This window comes from Choloepus didactylus, chromosome 6 (genome assembly GCF_015220235.1).
Source record: "Choloepus didactylus isolate mChoDid1 chromosome 6, mChoDid1.pri, whole genome shotgun sequence".
In the NCBI taxonomy this organism is placed as follows: Eukaryota; Metazoa; Chordata; class Mammalia; order Pilosa; family Megalonychidae; genus Choloepus; species Choloepus didactylus.
In genome coordinates, this window is record NC_051312.1 from 8907957 (window position 1) to 8932404 (window position 24448).

The 24448-nt window shown below is 53.2% G+C and overlaps 1 protein-coding gene across 2 annotated transcripts in view; it reads right to left on the reverse strand.

Moving 5' to 3' along the window:
- Window positions 1-2897: 2897 nt before the first annotated feature.
- Window positions 2898-24448, reverse strand: part of PACS1 (phosphofurin acidic cluster sorting protein 1) — a 170648-nt gene continuing 149097 nt past the window's right edge. Inside the window, exons 8-24 of one of the 2 annotated variants that reach the window (XM_037838047.1) lie at window positions 23790-23849; window positions 22729-22889; window positions 22318-22411; window positions 17718-17798; window positions 15398-15513; window positions 15086-15221; window positions 13820-13924; window positions 12945-13051; window positions 12092-12246; window positions 11808-11918; window positions 10961-11063; window positions 10461-10503; window positions 8396-8438; window positions 7985-8120; window positions 5965-6191; window positions 4650-4769; window positions 2898-4521 (exon numbers count right to left, since the gene is read on the reverse strand). In XM_037838047.1, the coding sequence (XP_037693975.1) occupies window positions 4406-4521; window positions 4650-4769; window positions 5965-6191; window positions 7985-8120; window positions 8396-8438; window positions 10461-10503; window positions 10961-11063; window positions 11808-11918; window positions 12092-12246; window positions 12945-13051; window positions 13820-13924; window positions 15086-15221; window positions 15398-15513; window positions 17718-17798; window positions 22318-22411; window positions 22729-22889; window positions 23790-23849 (1914 nt within the window). In that variant the 3' untranslated portion in view covers window positions 2898-4405. Of the gene's footprint in view, window positions 4522-4649; window positions 4770-5964; window positions 6192-7984; window positions 8121-8395; window positions 8439-9878; window positions 10102-10460; window positions 10504-10960; window positions 11064-11807; window positions 11919-12091; window positions 12247-12944; window positions 13052-13819; window positions 13925-15085; window positions 15222-15397; window positions 15514-17717; window positions 17799-22317; window positions 22412-22728; window positions 22890-23789; window positions 23850-24448 lie in introns of those variants that run through there. The other variant, XM_037838048.1, reaches the window with a different exon arrangement.

The window sequence follows — 24448 nt, forward strand, 5'->3', positions numbered from 1 at the left end:
ACTATCTTTGTACTTTTCTGTAAACACTAAAACTATTCTAAAACAAAAAGGTGTATTTAAATTAAAACCACACACACAAACAGTCTGGAGTTGGCGTGCAGGTTAGTTAAGGGTTCTCCCACCCCCTGCTACCAGAATGCCCATTCCGTTGCCTTTCGAGACTGTTCCTGGCGGCAGGGGAAGTTCGGCTCCCACCTGGCCCCAACTCTCCCATGGTGAGGTCGGGCGTCTCACTGTCTTTGAGTCTCTACCTTCCACTGAGTTGCCTTCTGCTTGGAATCCTGGAAACTGTTCCTATACTTCCTCCTCTTTGCTCCCAGCAGGAGTCGATCTTGCTGCTCTTACAAGGAGTGACTCCTACAGGGCTGTCAGGAAAGCCTGAGTGGCCTCTGGGCTGAGGCCTCAGTCCTTGTGCTTGCGGGGTTGGGGTTCACATCTCAGTGGAATAACGGCTCTTCATTCATTCATTCATCATATGTTCACTGTGCACCTATGATGGGCCAAGCAGCATCCTGGGCAGCAAGGACATAGCAGGGAAAAGGAAAAAAAAATATCCTCTTTTCTTGGAGCTTACATGCTAGTGGAGGGAGACAAATAAATGAAAAATTAAATGCAAAGAAGTGAGAAGTGCTAATAAGAAAAATAAAGAGGGTAAGAGAAAAGGGAGGTGCTATTTTGGATGGGTGGAGTAGGGAAGGCTTCTCTGAGGTGACATTTAAGCTGAGACTTGAAGCCACTGGACTGGACACGGGAGCAGGAGGGGCAGCAGGAACAGCTGTGCAAAGGCCCTGACGCAAAGGGTGCCCAGTTGTCTAGGGAGGCTGGGGAGTGAGGGGAGAGTGAGAGGAGAAAAGATCAAACAGCTAGCGGGGGGCAGTCAGATCAGGTAGGGCCTTGGAGGTTACGGTGAGGGCTTTGGATTATATTCCTAGTACGATGGGAAGCCATTGCCAGTTTGGATCAGCCGTTTAACATGACCTGATCAACATTTTAAAAAGATCTCTCTGAAAAGAAAAGATTCAACAACAAACTAGTCCGTGCTCATGAACAGCTTGCTTTTGTGTCTGCCTGTGTTGTAGGAAGAGGACCTGTTTACATCTGACCAAGTTGGGCCTGGTCTCTTCTGTGCCTTTGAGAAACGGGTGTGGAGATTCCCAAGAGTAGGGTAGAAGCAGAGAGGTAATTAGGAGGTTACTGCATTATCTAGACAGGAGAAAATGGCAGCAGTGAAAGGGGGAGAAGCTGTTGGCTCTGGAGGAAGGTAGTTTGAAAGGATTTCCTGAGGGATTGGATGCTGGGCATGAACGAGGAGGCAAGGACAACTCCAAAGTGTTTGGCCCCAGCTAACTTGGAGCTGCCGTTTCCTAGGAGGGGAAGTCTCTGCACAGGAGAAGGCTCCATGGCTGAGTGTGGTGAGAGGCCGCTGGAGGCCACAGCCCGGGGTTTCTTGGTGTTGAGAGACTTGGAAGATGAGAAGGAGCAGCCAGAGGTGGGAGGAGAGCCAGAGAGAGCGTCCCGAGGACGAGCGAGCGAAGAAAGCAGTTCGAGGAGGAAGTGATTATTTGCATCAAATGCTATGATGGGTCAGACAAGAAAACTGACCTTTGGATTTGGCAAGTCAGGTCCCTGGTGACCTTGGAAAGGGAACTCCTCGAGGGGTTCCCAGGAAAAAAAGCCTGAGGGCAGTGGGGGAAGTGGAGACCGAGAGCACAGGTAATTCTTTTGGAGAGTGTTGCTCTAAGAGAGCAAGGACTTGGTGGGGCAGCTGGAGGGGCCTGGAGCCAGGAGGAGTTGTCTTTTGTTTTTAACATGGGAAGTATGACAGCAGGTTTGCTCGCAGACACAGACAGGAAAGATCCAGCAGAGGGGGAGAATGGGTGGAGAGAGGGAGGTGGGAAACGCAGGCGCAAAGCCCTGGAGAAGGTGAGAGGGAGGGGACCGGATGGCCTTGGCGGCCACAGGAGGGAATGCAGAGCGCCAGAGCCCTCTGCACACAGGCCGGGAGAAGATACCCCGTCCTCACCAAGATTAACTCTCTTCTAGGTTCTGAGCCAGAACCTAAGAGGGTGAGGAGCTGGGGGGTCCGGGTCGACTTGTCCCATCTGCCCTCTGCTTGGGGCTCCCCCCTGGCCCTCCCTGCCCAGCTCCTGGGAAGGCCTCTCACGGGGCACTCCTCTGCTCTCGGGCCACACTCATGTCCTCTCTAATTACAGAGAATGCACTGGCCTTCTGGGGGCTTCCTCGCACCAACCAGATTTTATGCCCTGTTCAGTAGCTACTGCGCATATTGTGCTTCATTATTTCTGGGGCACGTTGATGGATCTCAGTGGTTTCTCTCCCTTGGGAAGAGGCATTGTTTCCCTTCCCCAGGCTCAGAGGGTTTGAGCAGGGCCACAGCCGGGTCCCAGTGCCTCCCTCCATGGGGTCACCTGGCTACGGAGCAGTGACAGCAGACTCACCTGTCCGGCAGGGTAAGGAGGCCAAGTTCTGACTCCAGGAGAGGCGGCTTTAGGTGCCACTCGCTGTCCTGGGAACCTTTTGGAAGAAACAGGCCCCCAAGAAACAGTGGCCACGACTGTTCCATCTCTGAGGTTAAGGGCAGGCAGGAATATGCACACATCAGATAGACCCAGCCCTACCCCAGACACCTGCAGAGGCAAAAACCCTTTTGGCCCCAGACTTCCCCAACTTGCGGAAGCTCTGGTGGGACATGAGGCCTACTTCTCCTGTTTCTGACCTCTGCTTCCCTCACACTGGACGGAACACCTTCCTGGCTCCGTTTCCACAGTGGAGAACACGGCACACACGTCTTTTCCCACCCACATTCCTAGGTGACTTTAAATGAGCTGTGCAGAGAGGGGAGGGGTGCAGCCCAGTGAGAGGCACAGAAGCAGTTGGTAAGAAATCACCGGTTTATTGAATGAAAAATCCAACATCAACTCAGCCCCTTCCACCCCACGCCCTCTCTCCGGCCCCTGGAGAGCAGCGGAGCCCAGGCAGATGCTCTGGACAGCAGGACTGAGCCATGGGTGAGGCTGGAGGAGAGTGTAGGGAGGTATGGAGGATGAGAAAAACACTTTTCAAAATGAAGTCCTGTGCAAAAACTTCCAGGATGGAATGAGAGGGCAATGAAAAAGCTCTGGAGATGCTGGCTGGGATGGAGGGCTGGGGGCTGTGATCTAGACTCTGTTCTCAGCCTCTACAGACAGCCAAGGCCAAGAATAGGCTCAGACCCCGCAACCGTGGTGAGAGGGAGGGCCCAGAGCCTGCTGGAGGGAGCCTGGCTGGGAGGATGGGGTCCCTGCCCAGGCCAGGCTGGAGGAGTGGGATCACAGCCACGTTGAACCCAGCGGGGAGAGCCCCATCTGGGTCGGGGGCCCGAGGAGTGAGGAGGTGGGGAGAACAGACCCAGGGACGAGAAAAAGTGACACGGATGGGAAAAGTGCGATGAGAGAGGGGTGGTTGGGGTTGCAAACCACCCGTTGGTGGCCAGGCGGGCCTGCCTCCCATCTCTCAGAGACTGGAGTTGCGGGAAGAGGCGGATCTGTGCCGGGTGGAGAGGGCGGGAGGGAGAGGGTGGGCAGCATCAACCAGGGAGAAAGCCACGAGGACAGGACGGCAGCACAGGGCGAGGCACACAGAACGACCCGGAGACTGCCGTGCAAAGAACCAAAAAACTCTCAGGGACACACATGAATCGACAGGGCCTTGGGGGTGGGTGAGAAAGTCGTGCATGTGGGAGACTGGGAGGGCCCCTCCACCCCAAGATACACCACGTCACCACAGAGACACTGTCCTGGGGTGAGGATGGGGTGGGGCTGCCTCCTGCCCTGTGAGCTCAGGGTGCCCAGCTGCGGGGCAAGGCAGAGTCCCCACAGGAGGTGGCAGGTGGCCCTAGCCCTAGGCAGACAGTTGCTCTTTGGCCCCTGGGACCCACTCAGGGAGGCGGGATGAGTGGCCTCTGGCAGCTGGGCCTGAGAAGACGTGCCCTGGGGCCTGGGACAGGAGGACTGGACTCTCCCGCTGTGGGCTCAGTCATCCAGGTTTCCTATTCCAGTTCAGGAGCTGGGGCCACAAGGGGAGACAGGCCCAGAGGTCTCAACTCCAGGGACTAACAGGTGCCAGAAGGCAAAACCAACCGGCCCTTGGCCTGGAGCAGGGGGGAGAGGAGGAGGGGAGAGGGCCGCAGAGGGAGGAGGAGGGGTGGCACCAGGAGGGTCTGAGCTGTGGGGCGGGGGCAGTGGCAGCCCCAGTGGCAGTGTCCTTCAGGATGGGACAAGTGAAATGCAGCCCCCAGGGCCAGGAGAGGGAATCTGGGGCCTGGGGCTGCTGGCCTCCCCCTGCCCGCAGGCGGTGAGGCCGGGGCAGCAGTGCCAGGAGGGTGAGTGGCCCGGAGACAGTGCCCTCATGTGGCCTTGCTGCCACTGAACAGTCCCACTGGGAAGTGCTTGACATGGGTGGGCCACTGGGCTGCCAGCTGGAAAAACTTGATGTCACTCCACTCAACTCCATCAATGGACACTGGGGGCAACAGGGAAAAGAGGGGTGACCAGGGCTGCCACGGCCATCTCCCCAGGGCCCCTCCAGGAAGGCCAGCTCCCTCCCCCGGCCCCACCCCCATGCCCCCTTCTCCTGCCTCGGGCCCCCACCTCTCAACATGGTCTGCTGCTGCTTGGCGGAGCAGATGAGGCGGCTGATGCCTTCGATGACCTGGCTCTTAGAATCCACCTCCTTTTCTCGGGGTTTCTTGCTCAGGAAGATGGTGGGAACTGGAAAGCAAACAGGAACCTCCTCTGTAACAGTCCCTGGGAAAGCAGTCCTTCCCCTCCGCCCCAGCCTCCTGCCACTCCCTCTCTCCTGTGGGAAGGGGAGTTCCTGGTAAGGCAGGTATCCGCAGAAAGCCCATCCTTTCTCCTCTGCACTCCCCAGCTCCAAGAAAGAGCTCCGGGCTGTGCAGCAGGATCTCTGCGTTCCTGACCCGGTCGCAGCCCTAGTCCTGTGACTAAGGAGCTAAGATCCCACTCCTCCCCCTGGGCCTTGGTCTCGTCATCTGCCACCCGGGCTCTGCCAGGGGAGCCTGCCTCCTTGGTGGAGCATGCCCATGCCCTGGCGGGAGGGACGCCGAGGCAACATGCGTTTGTACTACTTCTGCCTGGGGATGCCGGGGTGAGCATTCCATATTTCACTCCTTCATCTGGGAAGGAGGCAAAAACAGGGAAGGCCAGGCTGAGCTGACCGGCCCACCTGTCCCTAGGCACCCGTCCCTCTGCCGCGCCGTCCATGGGGTTGGCTGCAGGCCTGGCACAGCTGCTTTGGGGAGTATCCGGCAGAGGTGGGCTCCTGCAGGTAAAGGAAGCCACCTTCCCGAGAGCTGGTGGGGCAGGCTGTGAGGGCCGTAGGATCACACCAGCCAGTCCAGGTGCACAGCCAGAGCCGAGGATTTTTACAACCGGGACTGAGGGAGCGAGCACTGGCCGGCACTGGCCTGGTCATGGCCACCTCCAGCTTCGCCTGTCCTCAGCTGTCTCTCAGCCAGAATGGACGGCACTCCCCTTAACTCTTAGAAAACACCCATGTCCCTCTGTTCATGAAGCCTCTCTGGCCTGGCCTCAGTGCTGAGTGTGAATGCTCTGCTCCAGGGTCCTGTGACCACAGAGCTGTGGCCTGGACATGTCCTCCCTGATCACACGGCCCATCCCTGAGGGCAACGGCCGGACAGGTTCCACTGCACTCTTGCCTCGGCCACTGAGCTGCTGATTCTCTGCAATCAGTGACAAAATGATTCACTGGGAACCTCAGTTTCCTTCATTATAAACCTCAGAAGACAGATCCTGGCCTTGTCCCACGCGGTGAAGGTGAGGAGGGACCATACCCCAGGGCCACACGATTCTGTCCCAGACCCTGGGAGAAGAAACGGAGGCGGCCCGGTTGGCCTGGTCTTCCTTGGCCTTGGAGGTCACTTACCTTTCTTGTTTTTCTCTTTGGTGACGACGGTCATGGCCATGGTGCCAGAAAGCTGGGCCTCTCCACCATGGGGCAGGCGGGAAACTTGCACTGAGCGGAAGACACTCTTGAGGGTGTTCTTTGAGCTGGCGTCCCTCTTGTCACCCTCCCTCCTCCGCTCCCCAGGGTGGCCCAGCCAGTAGTCCACCTGGAGGCCAATCACATCCCCATACGGGCTGTTGGGACTCCTGGAGAAGGGAAACAAAAATGGAGACGTCAGTTCTGCCTTCAGGTCTCAACTCCCAGGCCGGCCAGGGGGCAGGGTGGGTGAAGAGGCTCGGGCTGGCTGAGGAGAGGGAGAAGGCCCTTGCTGCGCTCTGGGATCTCTGCCGTCTCCGAGTCCGTGCCTCTGGAAGTGGGGAATCAGAATGAGCAAGAACAAAGCTGGAAGGGGATAAAGGCCCAAGTCACGGTAAGGGAATCAATACAAAGGTCACAAGAGGATGAAGAAAGCAGAGAGGAAAGGGGCTTTACGAAGGGACAAAGCGCGTGTGCACGCACACGTCCAGCGAGCAAAGCCTGGGCCCCAAGCCAGCCAAGGCCAGAGAGGCTAAGTGGGGCCAAGGCAGGGACAGCGCAGCCACTCCCGCGCCCCGGGGAGAGCTGCCGGGCGACCTGCGGTTTTCTCCTATTTGCAGCTCTTCTAGCTCAGAGATAATTTTAGCTCCAAGAGGAAAAAGGGCTGATGTTTTCTTGAAAGAAGGCGTCAGACACAATAGGTACATAGGCCACAAAAGTCATCTGACGGCCCCTTTGTGCCTGGTTCCAGTACAAAACAAGCTGACGCTGGATGGGAAAGGAGGTCGAGGGAAGGCTGGGTCCCAGGGCCCCAGATCCTTGCCGGATAGAAGCCTCTGGGCTGGGGGAGGTGGGAAGCCTGGAGCTGCAAGGCAGTTGGGCATCATGTGGCTATGTGGGGATTTTTCAAGTGTCCCTTCCAGGCCAATCAGTAGGAGGATCTGAAGGGGAATGAGAGAGAGGAAGAGGGTGAGGGAGCCAAGGGCCGGGGTCCCAGCTCCAAGGCAGGCTTCTCTCCACCTGACAATATGTCGCCTTCTTCAGGGACTCGGACACTGACATGTGGGGGTTCTGGAAAAGCCCCTGGCCAATGCCTACCTTCTCCACTGCTAAAAAACCATCACTAGAGGAAATGAAGAGACGGGTGAAGGCAGAAGAAAGGGAAAGAGGGAAGAAGAAAAAGGACGCCTCCTTCCTGCTCCTTGCACACGCCTTGCTCTTCTCTCTCTCTGCCAGGGGTGCTCTCCCTCCTGTCCCTCCCACTCCCGAGTCCTTGGCCTGAAAGCTGCCCCCTCAGAGAGGCCTCCCTGACCACTCTAGCTGGACTGTAGATACCTTAGATCCTAAAGCAATCCCCTCCCTCCCCCTCCTCACCATTACCTGGTCCCGTGTTTCCTAGACCTAGCGCAGGCGACAGGTCTTTACTGTTGCTTCTGCATTGCCGGAGCCCCCCTTCGAGCACAGGGCACTTTCTGTCCCGTTTGCTGCTACAGCCCCGGGCCTCACACGGTGACTGGCACTGACCAGCGGCCTGAGTACCCATGAGAGGGCCCCACCTCATGTGTGCGAGGCACTAACACATGTACTCTTATCTAAGCCTCCCGACAAGCCTGCAAGGGAGCTACTTCATCTCTCTTTTCACAGAAGACGAAATGCAGCCCAGTACCTTGCCCAGGCTAACCCAATGGATAAAAGCCGGAACCGTGACTCAAACTCCTGCCCCTTGCAGTCACCTAACCAGACCCTCCTGCAGTGCCTCATGGTCCCTGAAGGGCCTCTTGGCCAGCAAGGTCTCATTCAGCCAGAAACCCTGCCCATTGGTCTCCCCGCTCTGCAGAGCTGCTCAAGGGCTTGCCCAGCAATGTCGCATGTCTCTGAATTCTAGCTCCAATGTTCTTGCCACTTTATGACCTTCTAAAAAATCGAGGCGGTCCCCAGGCCCGGTGGAAGGAGTTGGGCTTACCCCACAATGGCGAGGGCGCTGCTCATGGATGGTGAGGAAGGGGGCGTGGCAGTGGCGTCCCGGCCCAGGCCTGTGCTGGAGGGCGGTGATGTGGAGGGCACAGTGAGGCTGACCACTGGCGAATCGTCCCCATCGCCTGTTGGGGGGGGACACAGAGTCGGCCAGAGGAAGCCGTCACTGAGCCCTGGGTGGCAAGGGGTCAAGGTGCCCACCTTTCTCACTGGCAGCCTTGCTTTCCTCCTTGGGTCCTTGGACTCCTCCCCACCTGTCCTCGTCACCACCCCAGCTGGGGAGTGAGGGGTCCATGTTTTCCCTGTTCTAACTCTGAATTCCCTAGGGACACCCAAAGTCTCCAACTTCTGGATTAGGGAGAAGGCCGGGAAGTACCACCCTTACCACAGAGATACTCACCTGTGGTTGAAGGAGAGTCTTCAACCAGACCCACCTTCACCACCTGGGAGGAAAGGAGAGACACAGGCACTAGGTACGTCATTAAAGCTGGACATGTTCTAAGTCAAATGGAAACAGTCGGGCAACACAGCCACTATCACTACCTACTATTTTATCATAGACTTTTAGTCTTTTCAGAGCTGCAGCAGCTCAGGCCTTTAAGTGATGTGTAAAAAAAAGAACCCAGTTCCAATGAGGTGAGACTTTGGGGCTTTTCTCTGCAGGTCAGGGCAAAGCCCACCTTGAAGGCAGGAAACATTTTAGTATCCTGATCTTATTCCTTCTACGATCACCCTGGGTAGGGGGCCATCTTGTCATGTCATAGAGAGAAATTAGGAGCCACTGGGAGAAAGCCAGGGTAGACTGCTTCCACTGCCATTGGGACAGGAATGTCTCCTGAGAGGGGCCGGGCTCTGTGCCCCGCCTGCTGTCTGTACCAAGTCGCGGGGACAGGGAAGATGCTGACCCCAGCTCTCTCCTCTCCAGCTCCTTGGAACCTGCAGGAATAACAGTGGGGAAGAGGGAGTCCCCAGTCCCCATGTCTCTCCAGATGCTATGCTGATTTCAGCCTACCAAGGAATTTTAGACTCTTAGAGAATGGAGAGGACAGAGGGGCCCCCCAGTGGCCTGAAAAGGACATGGCCAGAGACAGACCATTTGAGTGCTATTGCTGCGGTGTTCAGTGACAGGTGAAGTCTTGTGAACTGGTGGGCCTGGGGCCCGTACCTGGCGGAGGAGAAGCTGGCCCCTGGGGATGGTGGACACGTGTGGGGTGGCGGTGAGGAGCCACCTGCAGACGGCTGCTGTGAGCACTTGCTGCCACACACTGCCGTTTGTCCCATATTCTCTCACATCCTTGCTTTGGTTCCAGGAGTAACAAGTTGGCACTGGGGCTTCCTGGATTCAAATCCCCCTCCCCTTGTTCTCTGGCATTGTACGAGGCTGCTAGTGCCTTTGGCTTTTCAGTTTTAACTTTTACTATTTCTTACATCTCTCTCCTGGCTGTGAGGCCACAGTGAGCAGAGCCCACGGCCCTGGGGACATGGCTGTGGGAGCACTGGTGGCCACCCAGGGACTGAAGGGCCGGCAGAGAGGTGTGCAAGGCACTCCCGACTCGACAAAGCCATGTCTCCCAAGACCACTCAAGACATCTGAGCTCCTGGATCTGCAGAGACCAGGGGCAGGAGGGACCAGGCTTGCCCATCTGCACGTGCCCCTTTCCTCCTGAATCTCGGAGGATCCTCAGAAGATGCGAGAAAAGGACGGAAGCTAATCTGGAAGGGAAATTGGATCATCTCATACATGGAAACCTGTTTTTGTCACCCTTCTGAGGTGAGCCTGCCCCTGACAGGGCTCCACAGCTCTGCCTCCCTTTCTGGGTTGGTCGATGCCTTGAGGCCCAGCAGTGGCCACAAACGAAACAAGACCAAAAGCCAGCACCACCTGACATTAAAGACATCCAGGAGATTTTCCTTTATTTTCAAAATCCCCTGGCAGAGAGACTTTTTCTTGATTAAATAGGAAGTGAAAAAATAGAGTCTTCCTCTCAAGGTCCATCTGAAGACAGAAAAGTTGGTTTCTCAGCCTCTCTCTAGAATGGTGTCCGTCATCATTTCTGCGGCAGCCTCCTTCTCCCTGGAGCCCGCAGAAGGCACCGAGTTTAGGGTCTGGTATGACAAACATGGAGCACCAGTCATGAACTGGGAAAGGAGGACGCTAAAAGGAATAGCCTAATCACATCCTAGCCCAGAGTTCGCCTCCTCGGCACCAGCGACCCTTGGGCCGATCGTTCTTTGTGATGGGGGCAGCGGCTGCCTGTGTGTTGTAGGATGTCGAGCAACTCCCCGGCCTCCACCCACAGACCCCACTCCCCAGCTGTGGCAACCCAAAATGTCTCCACTCATTGCCAAATGTTCCTTTGGGGGCAAAACTGCCCCTGGTTGAGAATCCTTGTCTGGCTTTTCCTGTGTGGGAGGGGAGGGCCAAGGGCATGGGCAGGAAGGAGGAGAGGAGAGTCAGTACTCACGCCAATGAAGGGGATAAACTTCTGATAGGAGTCTTCGTCAGGGCTGTCGGGGAAGACAGGAAAAAGCCTTACTGTTAGCTGGTTAGACTAAGTGAAGTGCTGGAGAAAGCAGCTTTTCATATTTTATTGCGGCTTCAAAGGGGTCTAGGACACTGTTACATCTCGGGGTATGGGGAGAGCCTATTACTGTACGTGCAGAGCACTCAAAATGGAGGCAAAAGCCTGATTATGCAAACTGCACTCCGTGCTTCCCACATATGATTTCAGTCCCTACGGTGGAGTTCTGTACTGAGGGGGTGGGAAAAGAGATCAACGAATCATGGCCCTGTAGGTGGGGAGGCTCAGGGCAAGGAAGGCAAGTAGCAAACAACACACACACACACACACACACACGAACCCTCTTGAGTTCCCACGAAGGGAAATGGGAAAGAAAAAAGAAAATTCAAGATTCATTCAGCCCCCCGATCTATTTTTAAGAAATCCTCCAGAGTCAAACTTACAACTTATGCCTGCAGGTCAGCATGGCCTCGGCCACAGGAAGCTGGTGTGTCACGCTCGCCCCGTTGACATACTGCATCACCCGCCCCACCACGTCCAGTTGTTCTGCAGAAAAGCCAAGAACTGCTGATTCACCCCAGCAGGCAAAGGAACAAGCCCCTTGAGACAGCCTCTCCTAGAGACCCCCAGAGGGTCCAGGAGCCAAGGGCCTGCTGGTGGAGGAAAGGCTCCAAAGGTCCCTGTGGCTTTGAATCCAAGGAATCATGAGCCTGCTCCTGGCTTGCAGTTCCTCCAAGCCCTGTACTCACCTGGGCCGACAGGGTCCCCATTTTCTCATGGCCACTTGCTCCTGCTTCTGTCTTTGCTAATATCAATCCTTCCACCTAGAGGATCCTCTCCACTCTCCAAATCTTTGCCCATCACTCCTTCACGATCTGTCTCGGCATTTGCTATCTTTCAGCATCAGAGAACTCAACCTCACTCTAATCCCTGCCATCATTATTCTGTATTTCCAGAAAATACACGGTTGATATAGTGTTACTCATTTACCAGTAGATGGCTCAGTAGTTATTCTTTGCTTCTTACATTTGATCTCTATAGCCAGATAAGTCACATCCACCACCCCCACACGGCCCTGCTTATTTCTAAGGTGCAGGAACAAACAGCAGAATCCAAAACCATCCATGGTGGAGCGACTGCATAAAGGCTGCTGCTCAGTAAACACTTGCTGGAGAAATGAAGAGTTCATGTGACTGGGAGGGTCGGAGCCCAAGGGGGAGAGAAGCAGGATCTGCAGTACCTCCCGCCTCCCCCGGCTGGGGTGGGGGCTCCCTCACAAGAGGCCATTACCTGACACAGGGGGCTCCGAGCGACTGAACAGGTCCCTCCAGCCAGAATCAAGGAAGGTGCTGCTGTATCTGCTGTCGACTGAGCCCAGGTATTTGGCCACAGGGTGAGAACCTGGCAGGTGGAAAACCAGGGAGATGATCTGGTTGGGGGTGAACTGACAGGAGTAGCTCCGCAGCCCCGGCCCTGGCCCTTGGGCTCCTGTCTCAGAGGGAGCACTGAACCCCACCATCCTGCTGTGGAGTGGGGTCTGCCTCTAGAATCCTGGAATGCTGTCCCATCCTTACCGAGGGGGACGATGAGAAAGCGCAGGTAGCTAAGCCAGTCGGAGGTCTTGCTGGCCAGGGACTTCACAAAGAATCGGAGGATGGAGCTCAGGTAACTCTGGCCTCCCACAGCCGCCACCTTCACTGGCCTTGGCATGGAGGAGTTGCAGTTGCAGCTGGGGAAGAGAGGGATATTCACAACCACGTTCAGGAGTTTCCCAGGATCCTGGTCTGAGGAGGGCCCCAAGCACTAACTTTACTCGATCTCAACAACACACAGGGGAAAAACAAACCCATAAAATAATACAGAGAGCAGTAATAAACCACGGTGCTTTTTCAGTCACGAGAAAAGTCCAGGGTCAGAGAGGGCAGGCGGCTGTCTGTGGAGGAAGACAGAATCAGCTGAGGCTGGTGGGGGGCACTGTGGCCGTGCCTCTGGGGCAGGGAGCCATGAGCCCCGTGCCTGCCATCCTCACAGTTCTCTTTCACACCTGCAGGAGACTCTGGGCCCCTCCGGAAGGACCCGCAGACTCCAGATTGTCAAGCAGCACCGTACAGTTAGAGGGCTGGGAGTGAAAACTCTTTTGTAAAACCCTCGCTTCTCTCTTCTTGGCCTTCTTCATCATGTGTTTAGGACAACAGCGAGGCAAGCCAAGGTGTGCAGGAGTCCAGGCAGGGAGGCCGGAGGGCAGGAAGGAGGTCTTTTCACCCTCTGGTCCTCTGCAGCCACCAGGGCCTCAGAGCACCTCAGCCTGCTGCCACTCCCAACGATGCACCCTACTGTGCTTTCCTGAGAAGGCCTGAAGGCCCTGTTGTTTGGAAGTGAGGTTGGAGGGAAGCCCAAAGGGCACGAGAGGGGAGCAGGGGCCCTTACTAGCGCTGGATGCGGGTGAGCAGGGCAGACAGCACAGCTTGGACCTCCACAGTGGAGCAGGTGCACACGACAGGCTTCCGCTGGTCCTGGAGCAGCTCAGCCACATACTGCGGGAGGGCAGGGGAGGGACACAGGTGAGGCCCCTCAGCAGGGACCTCACTCCCCCATTGGTGCTGAGAAGGCTGGCAAGACCCAGACCGAGCTGCAGGGCCCCTTGTCCTCGGTTGGGGTTGGTCATTCAGACCAAGCTAGGAAAAGGAGGTAGGGTTTCCTGGCTGTGGGGAGAGAAGGTGGGGCCAGACCCCACAGGGTAAAGTAACTGGGCAGTGGAAAGGCTCATGGAATTTTAGGTTACCAGATGTCCTCTGCAGCCCAGGCTCCAGGTGTCAGGGGCTGCTGAAGAAGGGGGGTTCCAGCACCGGTCTCTAACTGGGGTGGACAGTGGTGAGTGGAGGCAGGAGGGGTTGCTCTGCCCACTTGGAACTGCCTTCATGGAGACTAGGGGCAACCAGTGGCATTTTGCAGCACCTTGCCCTTCCCCAAGTGCCCTCATTCCACTATGCTGCCTGAATACACAATTCTCTTGGAAAGCAGGCAGGACAGATGTTATGGTTGCTTTTTTTTTTTAAACAGATGAGGAAACTGAGATACAGAAAAGTTAATGGCTGGTTTAAGGTCCTACAGGTTGGAACAATGAGAGAACTAGGACTAGAACCCAGAGCTATGGGCTTAGTTCAGGGTAAGGCAGGGGCCTGAGATACCCAGGTCATTTGCCCATTTTCCCATGCCAAGCCTTTAAATCACACCCCCTGGTATATGTATCTCTGACTTTCCATAACCTGTCCTCCCCATCCCTGCAATCTCCAAAGATTTACCTGGCCTTGCCAATCAGCAGTGTTCACAAGGATGACATTTTCTGGAAGGGCTGCATCTGACACCAGGATCTGATTCAGCTGGTCATATATCACCTTTCTTGGAACCTGCAAGGACAAACGTGCCTGTCAGGCAGTCCCCGAGAGTTTGAGGGTGGGGCTGGGTGGGCTAGTGGGTGGAGAGGCCTGGATCAGGGGTGTTCCAGGAGAACAGATACCAGGAATCTGTGAAGGAGACCCAGTATCCCGCTGGCCAGACCAGCATGAAGAGGAGCGGCTGAAGGATAAGCAAAGAGTCCTCAGAAACCACGCCACCATGCCCAGACCCCGGTCCCGACAGGGAGGGCAGGCAGCGCCAGAGCCGCGGTGAGCTGCTGAAGAGGCCAGGGTGACAGGAGAGGAGGAGCCGGAGAGCAGGTAACAGGTGCTCAGGGAAATGAGAACGAGGGCACCGGGAGAGACACAGTGAGAGTGGCAACAAGCCCTGTGTGGGAGCCCTGCTGTCAGGAGGAACAGAAAGGTATTTCAGGAACATGGTTAACCAGAAGGCCAGGACCTCGCCCGGGCGCCCGGCTATTCTAGGCTCCGGTTCAATTTTCCAGCTATGTGACAGCATCAGAATCAGGAAGTCATACAGATAAAAACTTTTCTCTCAATAATGTTTATTAGGTAAATGAGCAGACTTGCTGCTTAACTCAGGGAGAACTGTAATTACGCGAGATAAGCCGATTTAGGAAAATCACTCCCCAAGCCCCTGAAGCCACTGGCTGTCACAGAGAGAACACAATTCCGGAGACAGCTTCTTCCTCACTTCTCTTCCAGCCGGCTCTCGGGTCTTTAAATCAAAATATTTTAATGCTGACTCATCAGCTTGAGATCACAGTAACTGACCCACAGTTAGTGTCAAGGGTATGAGAACTTCAGGTCAGTGATGCCCGATGAGACTTTGATGGCTGCCGTCCTCGTGATGAGGCCTGGTGAAGGCAGAGGAAGCAGAGCCGGCCAGGGGAAAGGAACTGCCACCTGGAGCCGATGGAAGGCCAGGCCAGGGCCAGCATTTCTTGTTCCCTCCCTGCTCCCTGTAAATCAGCACAGAAGCCCCATTTCACACTAGTGTGAGACTTCTCTGATTTAGGTCTTTCTCCAAGACTTTGTACTGCGAGCATTTCAAGGTGCCCCCCTGCCCCCACCAGCTGCCCGAGGCAGATGCCAAAGTGGAAGTGGCATCCAGGGGAGCTGGGAGGCTCTGGTCTTGAGGGTCCTCAGTACCTGAGTGCCGTGGCCCAGGTCCGGCGAGCGCTCGCTGTCGGAGCTGTTGGTCCTCTCGCTCAGGGGCTTGGAGAGCTGCCGCTCCTTCAGGGGGGTGCTCCTCTTCTGCCGGGGTGTGTGCACCCCGTCCACTTTGCTGCCAGAGACAGGGAAACAAGGTGCTCACACAACCTCTCTGACCCAAAGGCTGTTCCCCACCCACTCTTTGCCCAGATCGCGGGGTCTATACCAAGTAAAGCCCCCATATATACATCTGCTCGGCTTCCTGCAGCCTCTCCCACTTTTCAGGGGTTTCTTTCTGATCTTGAGTACCTGGGGGAGGCAGAGCCCTGCAGATCCGTTTTGCTGGATTTCATGGGAGTTTTGACTTTCTCTGGCACAATCAAACTGGTGCTTACATCTCCAAACATGTCCTGGTCAGTGATTTCCTGCCATGGAGGAAAGGAAGCAGTGACGATTACTTCTCAATGACCCCCAGGTGCCTGCAAGGACCTGTCACCATTCTGCAGTGAGAGTCATTCGTCTGCTCTCTTTTCCTGGAAGCACCTGGTTCTAAAACACCAACCTCACTGATGGGGAAAGGGTTACTGTCCAACTCAGTGCACCCACTGTGCTGGGCATGGTCCATTGCTACTCACCTCTGCCCTCTATGTTTGTGAAGTATTTGTCAACACATAAATGGTGGGCTGAGGATCCAGCTTCTCTGGGGGGGGAGTAAACTCCTCCACCTCTTTCCCCAGCTCCCAGGGGCCTCAGGAAAGGCACTGGACCTCCTCAGGTCCTGGGGCACCACTGGCATCAGGAGCTGCGCCCCTACCTTGGCCTAAGTCGCCCTGGCATCTACCCTGGAGTTCTCCCTTCCTTCCTTACCCAGCTGCCAACTTCCATAGATCCTACCCTGTCCTCACTTTTCACTCTTCACACCCATCCTACCCTCCTCCACCTTCCTTGTTCAGGCTTTGCTGCCTCTTCCTCAGATCTCTTCCAACAACCTTTATGATTCTCATTTTCTCCCTCTTCAAGTCTCCCTGCATGTTCATGCCCAAGTTGTCTTCCTAAAGCAGAAAGCTAATTGTATCACGTCACAATTCAAACAACTGGCAGGGCTCTGTTCTGCTGAGAATGCAGTCCCAATTCTTTCTCTGTTTGTGGCACTCAGGGTCTTCATGGTTGGCCCCTGCCCCTCCTAAGTTCATCTCTCATCAGTTCTCCCCTGGGCTCTCACTCTAGAGGGACACTCCCTGCTCCCCAGGTGTGCCATGTACTTTTTTTACCTCCCTGTTTTGCTCATTTAAAAATTTTTTTTAAATAGACTAGAGTGCACAGATTTAAAACACATAGCTTGAATTTTCATGCCCCAAGTGCTCACTGCCCAGCTTAAGATACAGAACATTTCCAGCACTCCAGAATCTTCCTGTGTGCCCCTTCCCAGTCAATTCCCACTCCCAAAGGTAACATGTATTCTGATTTCTGTCATCATAGATTAATTTTGCCTGTTTGTGAATTTCATACAAGTGGAATCACATTGAACGCAGTCTTTTGTGTCTGGCTTCTTTTGATCAACATTATGTCCCAGAGATTTGCTTAATGACTGGAATTTTAATCAGGAAGTGACATGACTGGAACTTCATTTTGAAAAGACTACTGTGATTGTCACATGCAGCACGGACCAGAGCAGAGCAAGAGTGGAAGGTTATTCAGATTATTGGCCGTATGACGTACAAGTTAATATAGTAAGTTTTAAATTAATCTTATTCTAATGTTTTCTCAAACACCAGGTCTTTACTGTGATATTATTTACTGTAGGAAACATGAGCCTAAAATAAGTCTTTCTTGGCCTCCATTGAACTACCGGAAGGCCCAGCACACCCCGAGACGGCATTTGGTAAAGTTCTCTGCTCCCTCTTTATCCTCTGTGCTCAGCCTCCAGCCCCACTCCAGTCAGTGTGTCTCGAGAGCCCACCTCCAATGTCCTCTTCTTACTCAGGCTCCACCCGTGCCTCCCTGGGCTTTCACAGCACCTTGGCACTAGGTATGTTCAGGTTGTCTTTCCCCCGGAGGGTGGGCTCCTTGATGACAGAGACCATCTTTCCATTTTCAGTGTTCAGCACAGTGCAGGTGTGCAGCAAATATTTGTGGAATTAAATGTTTAATTAAATGAGGCATCCCAGCCACATATATTCCATTTTACTAGGGCTTTGGCCTGCACTGCTGGGCAACTCCAACATCTCTTAGAGGAAGGACATGACCAGAAAAGATTTAATGCTCTGGGCTGCCTGGCCATTGTAAGAGCAGCTTTTGAGGAGGAAGGGAAGGCTTTGCAGGGGAAGACCCTGGTCATCATATCCCAGAAATGGATGAGGGTGAGAGATGGTGAGAAACTGTCCAAACTAGCATTTGGTCAGATCTAATTAAAGGGCAGATTGGGGACATTTTTGGTTTGCTAATTTGGGGAGTAACCTGGTCCCTAGGGTAGGTTACATTCCATGGGTAAGGATTTTGGAAGAAATAGAATACAGGACATTCACAAACCTGAACACTTAGACAAAATTTCCAGGGTCTTTTTGCCTTTATTTCTGGAGGTGCAAACACTATTTCAAGCAGCTGAAATGGGAGACTGAACCATACATACCAGAGTGTCTGTTTCAGTCAAGCTGTCATCTGGGTTTTTAATCCAAGTAGATTTGACTTTTTCAAGAGCAGCCAATTCCATCTGCAAAAATTATAATAATTAGTCATCACCAATCCAAATAACTTAACTCTTACTTGGTTTACTAGGTCCTTAAGAAGTTTAAAATATTTTCACTTAAATCTTCAACCTCATTAAATCTTTACGGCTTTCATCTTACATATGTATATTTTTGTGAAAGCTGAGCTTCTGAGGGGCCATTCTACTTGTAATCATTAAGCCAATAACACAGAGAGAGGCAGAACCTGGAAATTCTGAGTCCCACAAAATGTCACTAGGGAGAAGCTCAAAGTTTAGATGGCTTTGCCCCTGGATGCGTAAAGCCTCTGGCCTGGACTCAGTAAACACCCTGGCTCAGGCAAGCCATAGAGGGGCCTCTTTTGCTTGTCAGAAATTGCTGAGAAGAAAGGAGAATCTTATAGCTCAGGCCTTTGATTTTGAGACCAAAGACCTCCACGGTAGCCAAGTGCTGATAGAAACATGCAGAAAACTCTCTAACAGAATATACTAAGCAAAAACACACCCAATGTTAAGCCATTTAGGTGCAAATTAATTCTCTACTTAGCTCCAAGTCTTATAAGCATATCTTATAAATATTAAAAATTTACTTTGCAAATACTGATAGATAACTAGACTTTTCGTATTTGCTAATATTGCTTCCGGCTATGCAGACACCAAAGTCAAAGTCATGAGCAGCTGAGGCTCAGGTAAAGGAAGTTACTGGTATCTGTAAATTTGTTTCTTGTAGGAAACCATAAGAGTCAGAAAAGATAAAGGATCTCCCACTTCCTCCCAATTACTCAAAGGCCTTTCTCTGAGGAAATCTTCCAGTACTGAGAAAGATCAGGCTAATAGTAATAATGCGGGGGGCCTGCTCTGACAGCCTGCAAAGGCAGATTCTTGACGCCACATTCTAACCCAGGGTTCTCCACCTCGGCACTGCTGCCCTCCTGGCTGGATCACTCTTTGGGGGGTGGGGGTCTGGCTGTCTTGTGCGTTAGAGGATATGTAGCAGCATCCCCGGCCCTTACCCAGTAGATGCCAGTAGCAACACTCTCCCAGATGTGATAACCAGAAGTTTCCAGACACTGCCAAACATCCCCTGCGAGGCAAAATCGCCCACAGATGAGAAGCCCCGCTTTGAGCTATCTGCAAGACTAACCTGGTATACTTTAACCAGACCCCATGACCCCAGGTTTTGGAGATGGTTCGCCTAATGTAATTGCTCACAGCTGCACAGAGCAGGTGGCCTCCAGGTTGATGTATTTACACATTGTCTGTATGATTAATTTATGTTAATAGAGTCTAAAATCATGGAGAAGCCTGGTCAGACCTAAGACTGAAGATGATTTCATTCAGTTTTGGATCTCAGTACCACAAATGAATTAAAAATGTTTTAAAGAGAACAAACTGGGAATGATGACACAGTTTGGCCAAGAGATTTTGAAACTGCGTGACTTACTGTCAACCTCTGTGACAGCTACAGCATCGTTTCCATGGCAAAGCTGCAACGTCTGCTAAGAGCTGAACTTAGACTGGGGTTGGAGCACACCTGTGGGGCTATTTGCTGAATCTTCAAGATGCCCTAGACAATCCCTCTACAAACAAACTTCCAATTACTCCAGGTGTCTAAGCCTGCTCCTGTAAGTACTAACGGGTGTCTCTCACCCTGGGCTCTGCAGCAGCAGCAGGGCCGTGGCTGGTCTAGCTGCTGGCACTGGAAGAGTTGAGGCACCCCGGCAGCACTGTGCCCACAGGCTATTGTAGCTGCTGAAGGGTATGCGCTCACACTCACATGGGGCAAGAGGCTGGGTAACACTTTAGATTATCATTATTAGAGGTAATGGGCCCTAACACCATTATATACAGTGCTAGAGAAACAGTAGCTTCTAGCAGCAAGAGATCTTGGCTGCCCTGTGGCATTTTCAGGGCTTAATGTTATCAGCTTCAAGAACCAAATCATATTGCTCCAGTGCACGCAAGTCTTGGGAGAACTCAACAGCTGTCATAAATTGTATCAGCAGAAATTCCTTCCAATTCCAGTGATAAACTAAATCATCTGAAAATCTGGGGAACAAAAAGGAAGCTTATGAAAAAAAAATAACAATGCTTGGAAATCAGGGAAAAGAGGCCCAAAGTTGAAGCAGCATGTTCAGGAATGTATATGTATGTACAATTCTGGTATTCCTTTTCTAAAACATTTAGAAATTCTCCATGTAAGATCACAGCCTTGCTCTGTATTTCTCATCGTGCCTTTCATACTAAAGGATTCCAAAGTTCCACACCCACATCAAGACATATGGGGATCTCTGAAATAGAAATAGCAGCAGAAAACCAGCAAAGTGAGTCTGAAATCTGTCCAAGGGAAGCAGAATTTGAAGGACTTACTAGGCAGCTTACATTTGCTGCCTGTTCACCATGCAATAAATCAATTGATCAATCAAACAATCAATAAAGCACCATGCTGCCAGGTGTTTCATCTGCATTATATCTTCACCCTACCTGGAAAGCACATGCCTTTTTTTTTTTTTCTGATTTTTTTTTTTGTGATAAAAAATATAACATAAAATTTGCCACTTTTACCCTTTTTAAAGTGTACAATTCAGTGGCATTCATTACATGATGTTATGCAACCATTACCACTATCTATCTCCAAAAATTTTCATCACCCAACAGAAACTCTGTACCCATTAACAATACCTCCCCATTCTTTTCTCCTCTCCAGCCCCTGGCAACCTCTAATCTATTTTGTCTCTATGAATCTGCTTTTTCTAGATATTTCATACAAGAAGCACATGCCTTTTACATGCACTTTGTAGATGAGGAAACCAGGGACTGGTAACTTGCCCCAGATTACCCAGTACCCGCGGAGCTTATACCCTGGAGTCTGCCTCCTAACCCGGCTCTACCCTGCCCCAAATACATATTTTGCTTAAGCAAGGACTTGGATGTTGAGTCCCTCATCCTGTAAAGAGAGATGCTCAACTGACTTTTGAGCTAACTGGGTTTCTATGCCAACACCTTTGCTTTTACAAATAAGGCATCTAAGCATCCGTGCAGTAAGGTAAGTTCCCCTTCTCAATTTTGTAAACCGTGTAACTAAGTCTGAAAGAGAAGCTTCAGCCAAATTCTATCAGCCCAGAAACTTCTGTTAGTATAAAAAGGGTCTCTTTATGGATTTAGTACAACGATCAATAGTGCTTATTGAGCATTCACGGTATGTTAGGTGCTATGTTTAGTTCTTTTTGGGTATTCTGGGTTAACAACTTCATTAGATTTAGTTTCAGTAGAGCATTTGTTCTGCACCTCTAGAATATGATGAGCCCCCCCACCCCTCAGCCAGGTCCCAGGCTTCTTTCTAGGAGAGTTATCCCTTTTACTTATATTTCAGGTGGAATCCGGCTCTAGTGGCCCATGGGTCTGTCCAAGGGGACAGCGAGGATTCAGGTGGGCCATTCAGCGGCCCAGCCACCTTCTCAACATACAGGTAGAGAGAGAGAGGCCTCAGTTCCAGGCACCATGATGCTGGGAGTACGGGGGGTGCCAGCGGCAGGCCTGAGGTTTCCCGGACTACCTCGGGTGGGCTGCAGCTCCCGGCCCTACATTCCCTCACTACACCACGGGGGCCGTTCTCGGTGCGCCAGAATCTTCCCGCCGCGCCTTAACCCGGAAGAGCCGTAAGCTGGGCGGCAGCGCCCCCTGGCGGCAGCAAGCGGCAAGGCAGCCTCGAGACGCCCCGAACCGGCGCTGGTGGTCTACGGACCCTTAGGATGGGCATCGGCCGTTTCCTGCCCGCGGTGCTTTCCATGGACGGCGTGCCTCGCAAACTTCCTGTCATCTCCTTACGATCAATCCCTATTTCCCTCCGGTGAATAAATGACTGTAAGCTTCATCTGACAGTCAAGCAAGAAAAGGAAGACTGTAAAGGACTCAGTTTCATCAAGCCAGGCTTGCTGCCTGATCCGCTGCTAGGGACAGAGCACGGCCTGGGGTGACGCTCGGCTCTTGGGGTGCTACCAGAGATCGCTCCTTTTTTGTTTTGCTCACCAGGCAAAGTGGAAATCTGCACATCAAATTCTAAATTCGTTGAAGGCACTGCTCCCCAACATAAATTCCCCATCCAATAGAGCCGATTTACTGCCTCCTGGACAGTCTTGATGGCGTCCCTGCCCCTTTACGCCTGTTCTTTCCCCAGCCCGGAATGCAAACTCCCCCCCCACCCCTGAATGCCTGTGCATGCCACACCCTCAGCTACAGTGTGACAAAGCCTTGAGGGGGAGGTTCTGATGCCCTGTGGGTCCCGGGAGGGAGGCCGCGTGCTATGGCGGCACAGACCGAAAGAACACTGGGCAGCCGCAGCAACGCCGAGAGAACTGAGCTCCCAGCCAGGACCGAGAGGACAGACACCGAAGTTGAAACCAGATGAAATCACTTTTCTGAGGCCACAGAATGAGCCACGAACAGAGCAGCCCAGAGCCCAGAGTGCTAAGCCCCAACATCCCCACGGTCGCCCCCCGCCCCCTGGGCCGCTGGCCTTGCTCACAGGGCTGGTGGTGTCCTTCCCGAGGCTGCCCTTGCTGTTGAGGCTGCCGATCTCCGTCTGCGAGCTCGACTGCGACATCCCCTCAAAGAAGGGCCTAGGGCAGAGGAGCACAGCCAGGGTCAGCGGCCACCATGACTCAGAACAGCAGCTCTTGGAGGGCTGAGCAGAGCTTTTGTTCGAGAAAGACCAAGAACCCAGGCTTCAGGGATGCCCGGAGGGGAAGGACACAGCCTGGTGAGAAGGCTGGAGTGGCAGGGCCTGGGCCTAAGGATCTTTCCAGATAGCTGAAGGTTCAACAAAGATGAAGAACCAAGATTCCCTGGTAATGGAGGGAAAGTGCAGGAGGGGAGTTTAGGAGGTTGCTGAGGACTGGGAAGGAGAGGTGTTTGTAGGAGGTAGTTTGGGCCTCACTTGAGCTTGGGCTTTGGCGTGCTGAGGATGCTCTCTGTCTCCTCCATCTCGGGCCCGCTGTCGCTGGGATTGTACATCTCCAGACTGTCATACAGTTCATCCAGGTCCTCTTCTACCTCCCGTATCTGCTCCCGGGACACATGCTCTAGCCCAAAGCCCACCTGGAGGGGGGGAAAATTTATGAATTGGGAGTTATCTTATTAACAACTATGGGAGACAGCCAGCCTCTTTCTTCTGGGCCAGCTGTCAACCAGCCTCCCTTACTGTGCCCCCTTAAGGGACACCCCCGTGGTGCCACACTCCCCAGGGCAGTCCTGATGTTCTTTCTGTGATCCAACCCTACAGCAGGGACATGGGGAGGCCACCTCTCCCTCCCAGGCTTCCCCCCGATGCTCCACACTACGGGCCCGGTGTCAGCAGGAGAGGCAGAGGCACTCGAGTACTACCTCTCGCAAGGAATGGGCACGAGAAGACCCAGAAAGCCGTGGGCTGGTGTGGATGATTTCTACTTTTCTCCACAGCCCACAAAAGGACAAAGAAGTCTCTCTCTCAACAATTTTTCCTCATTCAGTCCGCTGAGGAGTCTGTGGAAACCGGTACCCGGCCTCCCAGGCCCAGGGAAGAGACTGTCTGGTAACAACAGTCAGTTCTGGGTACTTGGGGGCTGACTACTGAGGACCTCCTACCTTACAGGCCATCATTTACTGACATTTCCCTTGGGATATGAGGAGAAACTGAAAAAACAACAATTGGATTTGCTACTGATACCCCACACCGGAAGCTTGGGTATGAACCAATAGTTGGGTAGAACTGTGCTCTTCCATCTCCAAATACTGTTAAGCTTTGAGAGATACACGTAAAGCCTCCTTTCTCCTTTTGAGCAGCCCAAGCCCTCGTGAGCCACCCTCTCTTCATCTCTTGGGATTCACCAGGCAAGCAAGGTAGGGCAGGAATCGTAATCCTGGAACCTTGACTCACAGTGGGGACAGCGCGTACCGCAGGAATGAGGGGTAAACCCAGGGAATTCTACCCACCATCCCCCTTGGGAGTAAGGGTCATACCTCATCTGAAACTTTAAATCGCTTCAGGAGGGCCACAAACTTCTGTTTGATGTTAGGTTGCTGCAGGGACAAATTGCACAATAGTTCTCAAAACGATCAATTCACTTGAACAAATATTGATTGACAGCTCACTTTCGTAAAGCACTGTGGGAGGATGTGAAGATGAGAAGACACCTTTTTATCCTCTGGCACTTCAAACCCATCAGAGAAGAGAGGTGTGTGCAGCGTGGATCCCAGTGCAGCTCCTGGTGCCGTGGGCACGCACGGAAGGGGGCCTCCCCCACCTCCAGGTCCTCCCCCCACCCAGTCCCGCACCTCCAGCTCAGCCCTTTCTTTGGTGCTTCAGATCCATAGTGCTGACTGGTGATTTCCACCCACATATCCCAAAGGCACCGCACACACAACACTTCTAAAGTGGAACCAATTTCCTCCTTTTCTGGTATCCCTAGGCTGACTAACAATGTCACCAATCAGCCCAGTCTCCCAAGTTGACACCAGGTGTCTCTCCCCTCCCCTTTGGCCCCACGACCAAGTGTTTGCTAACCCTACCCTTTCTTTTCAGTCTGCAACATCCCTGCTTTTGCTCAGGCCTCTCTTCTCATGCCTCTCTGAGAGCACACTGCAATGGCCTTCAAACTGTCACTGCTCACTGCCTATCC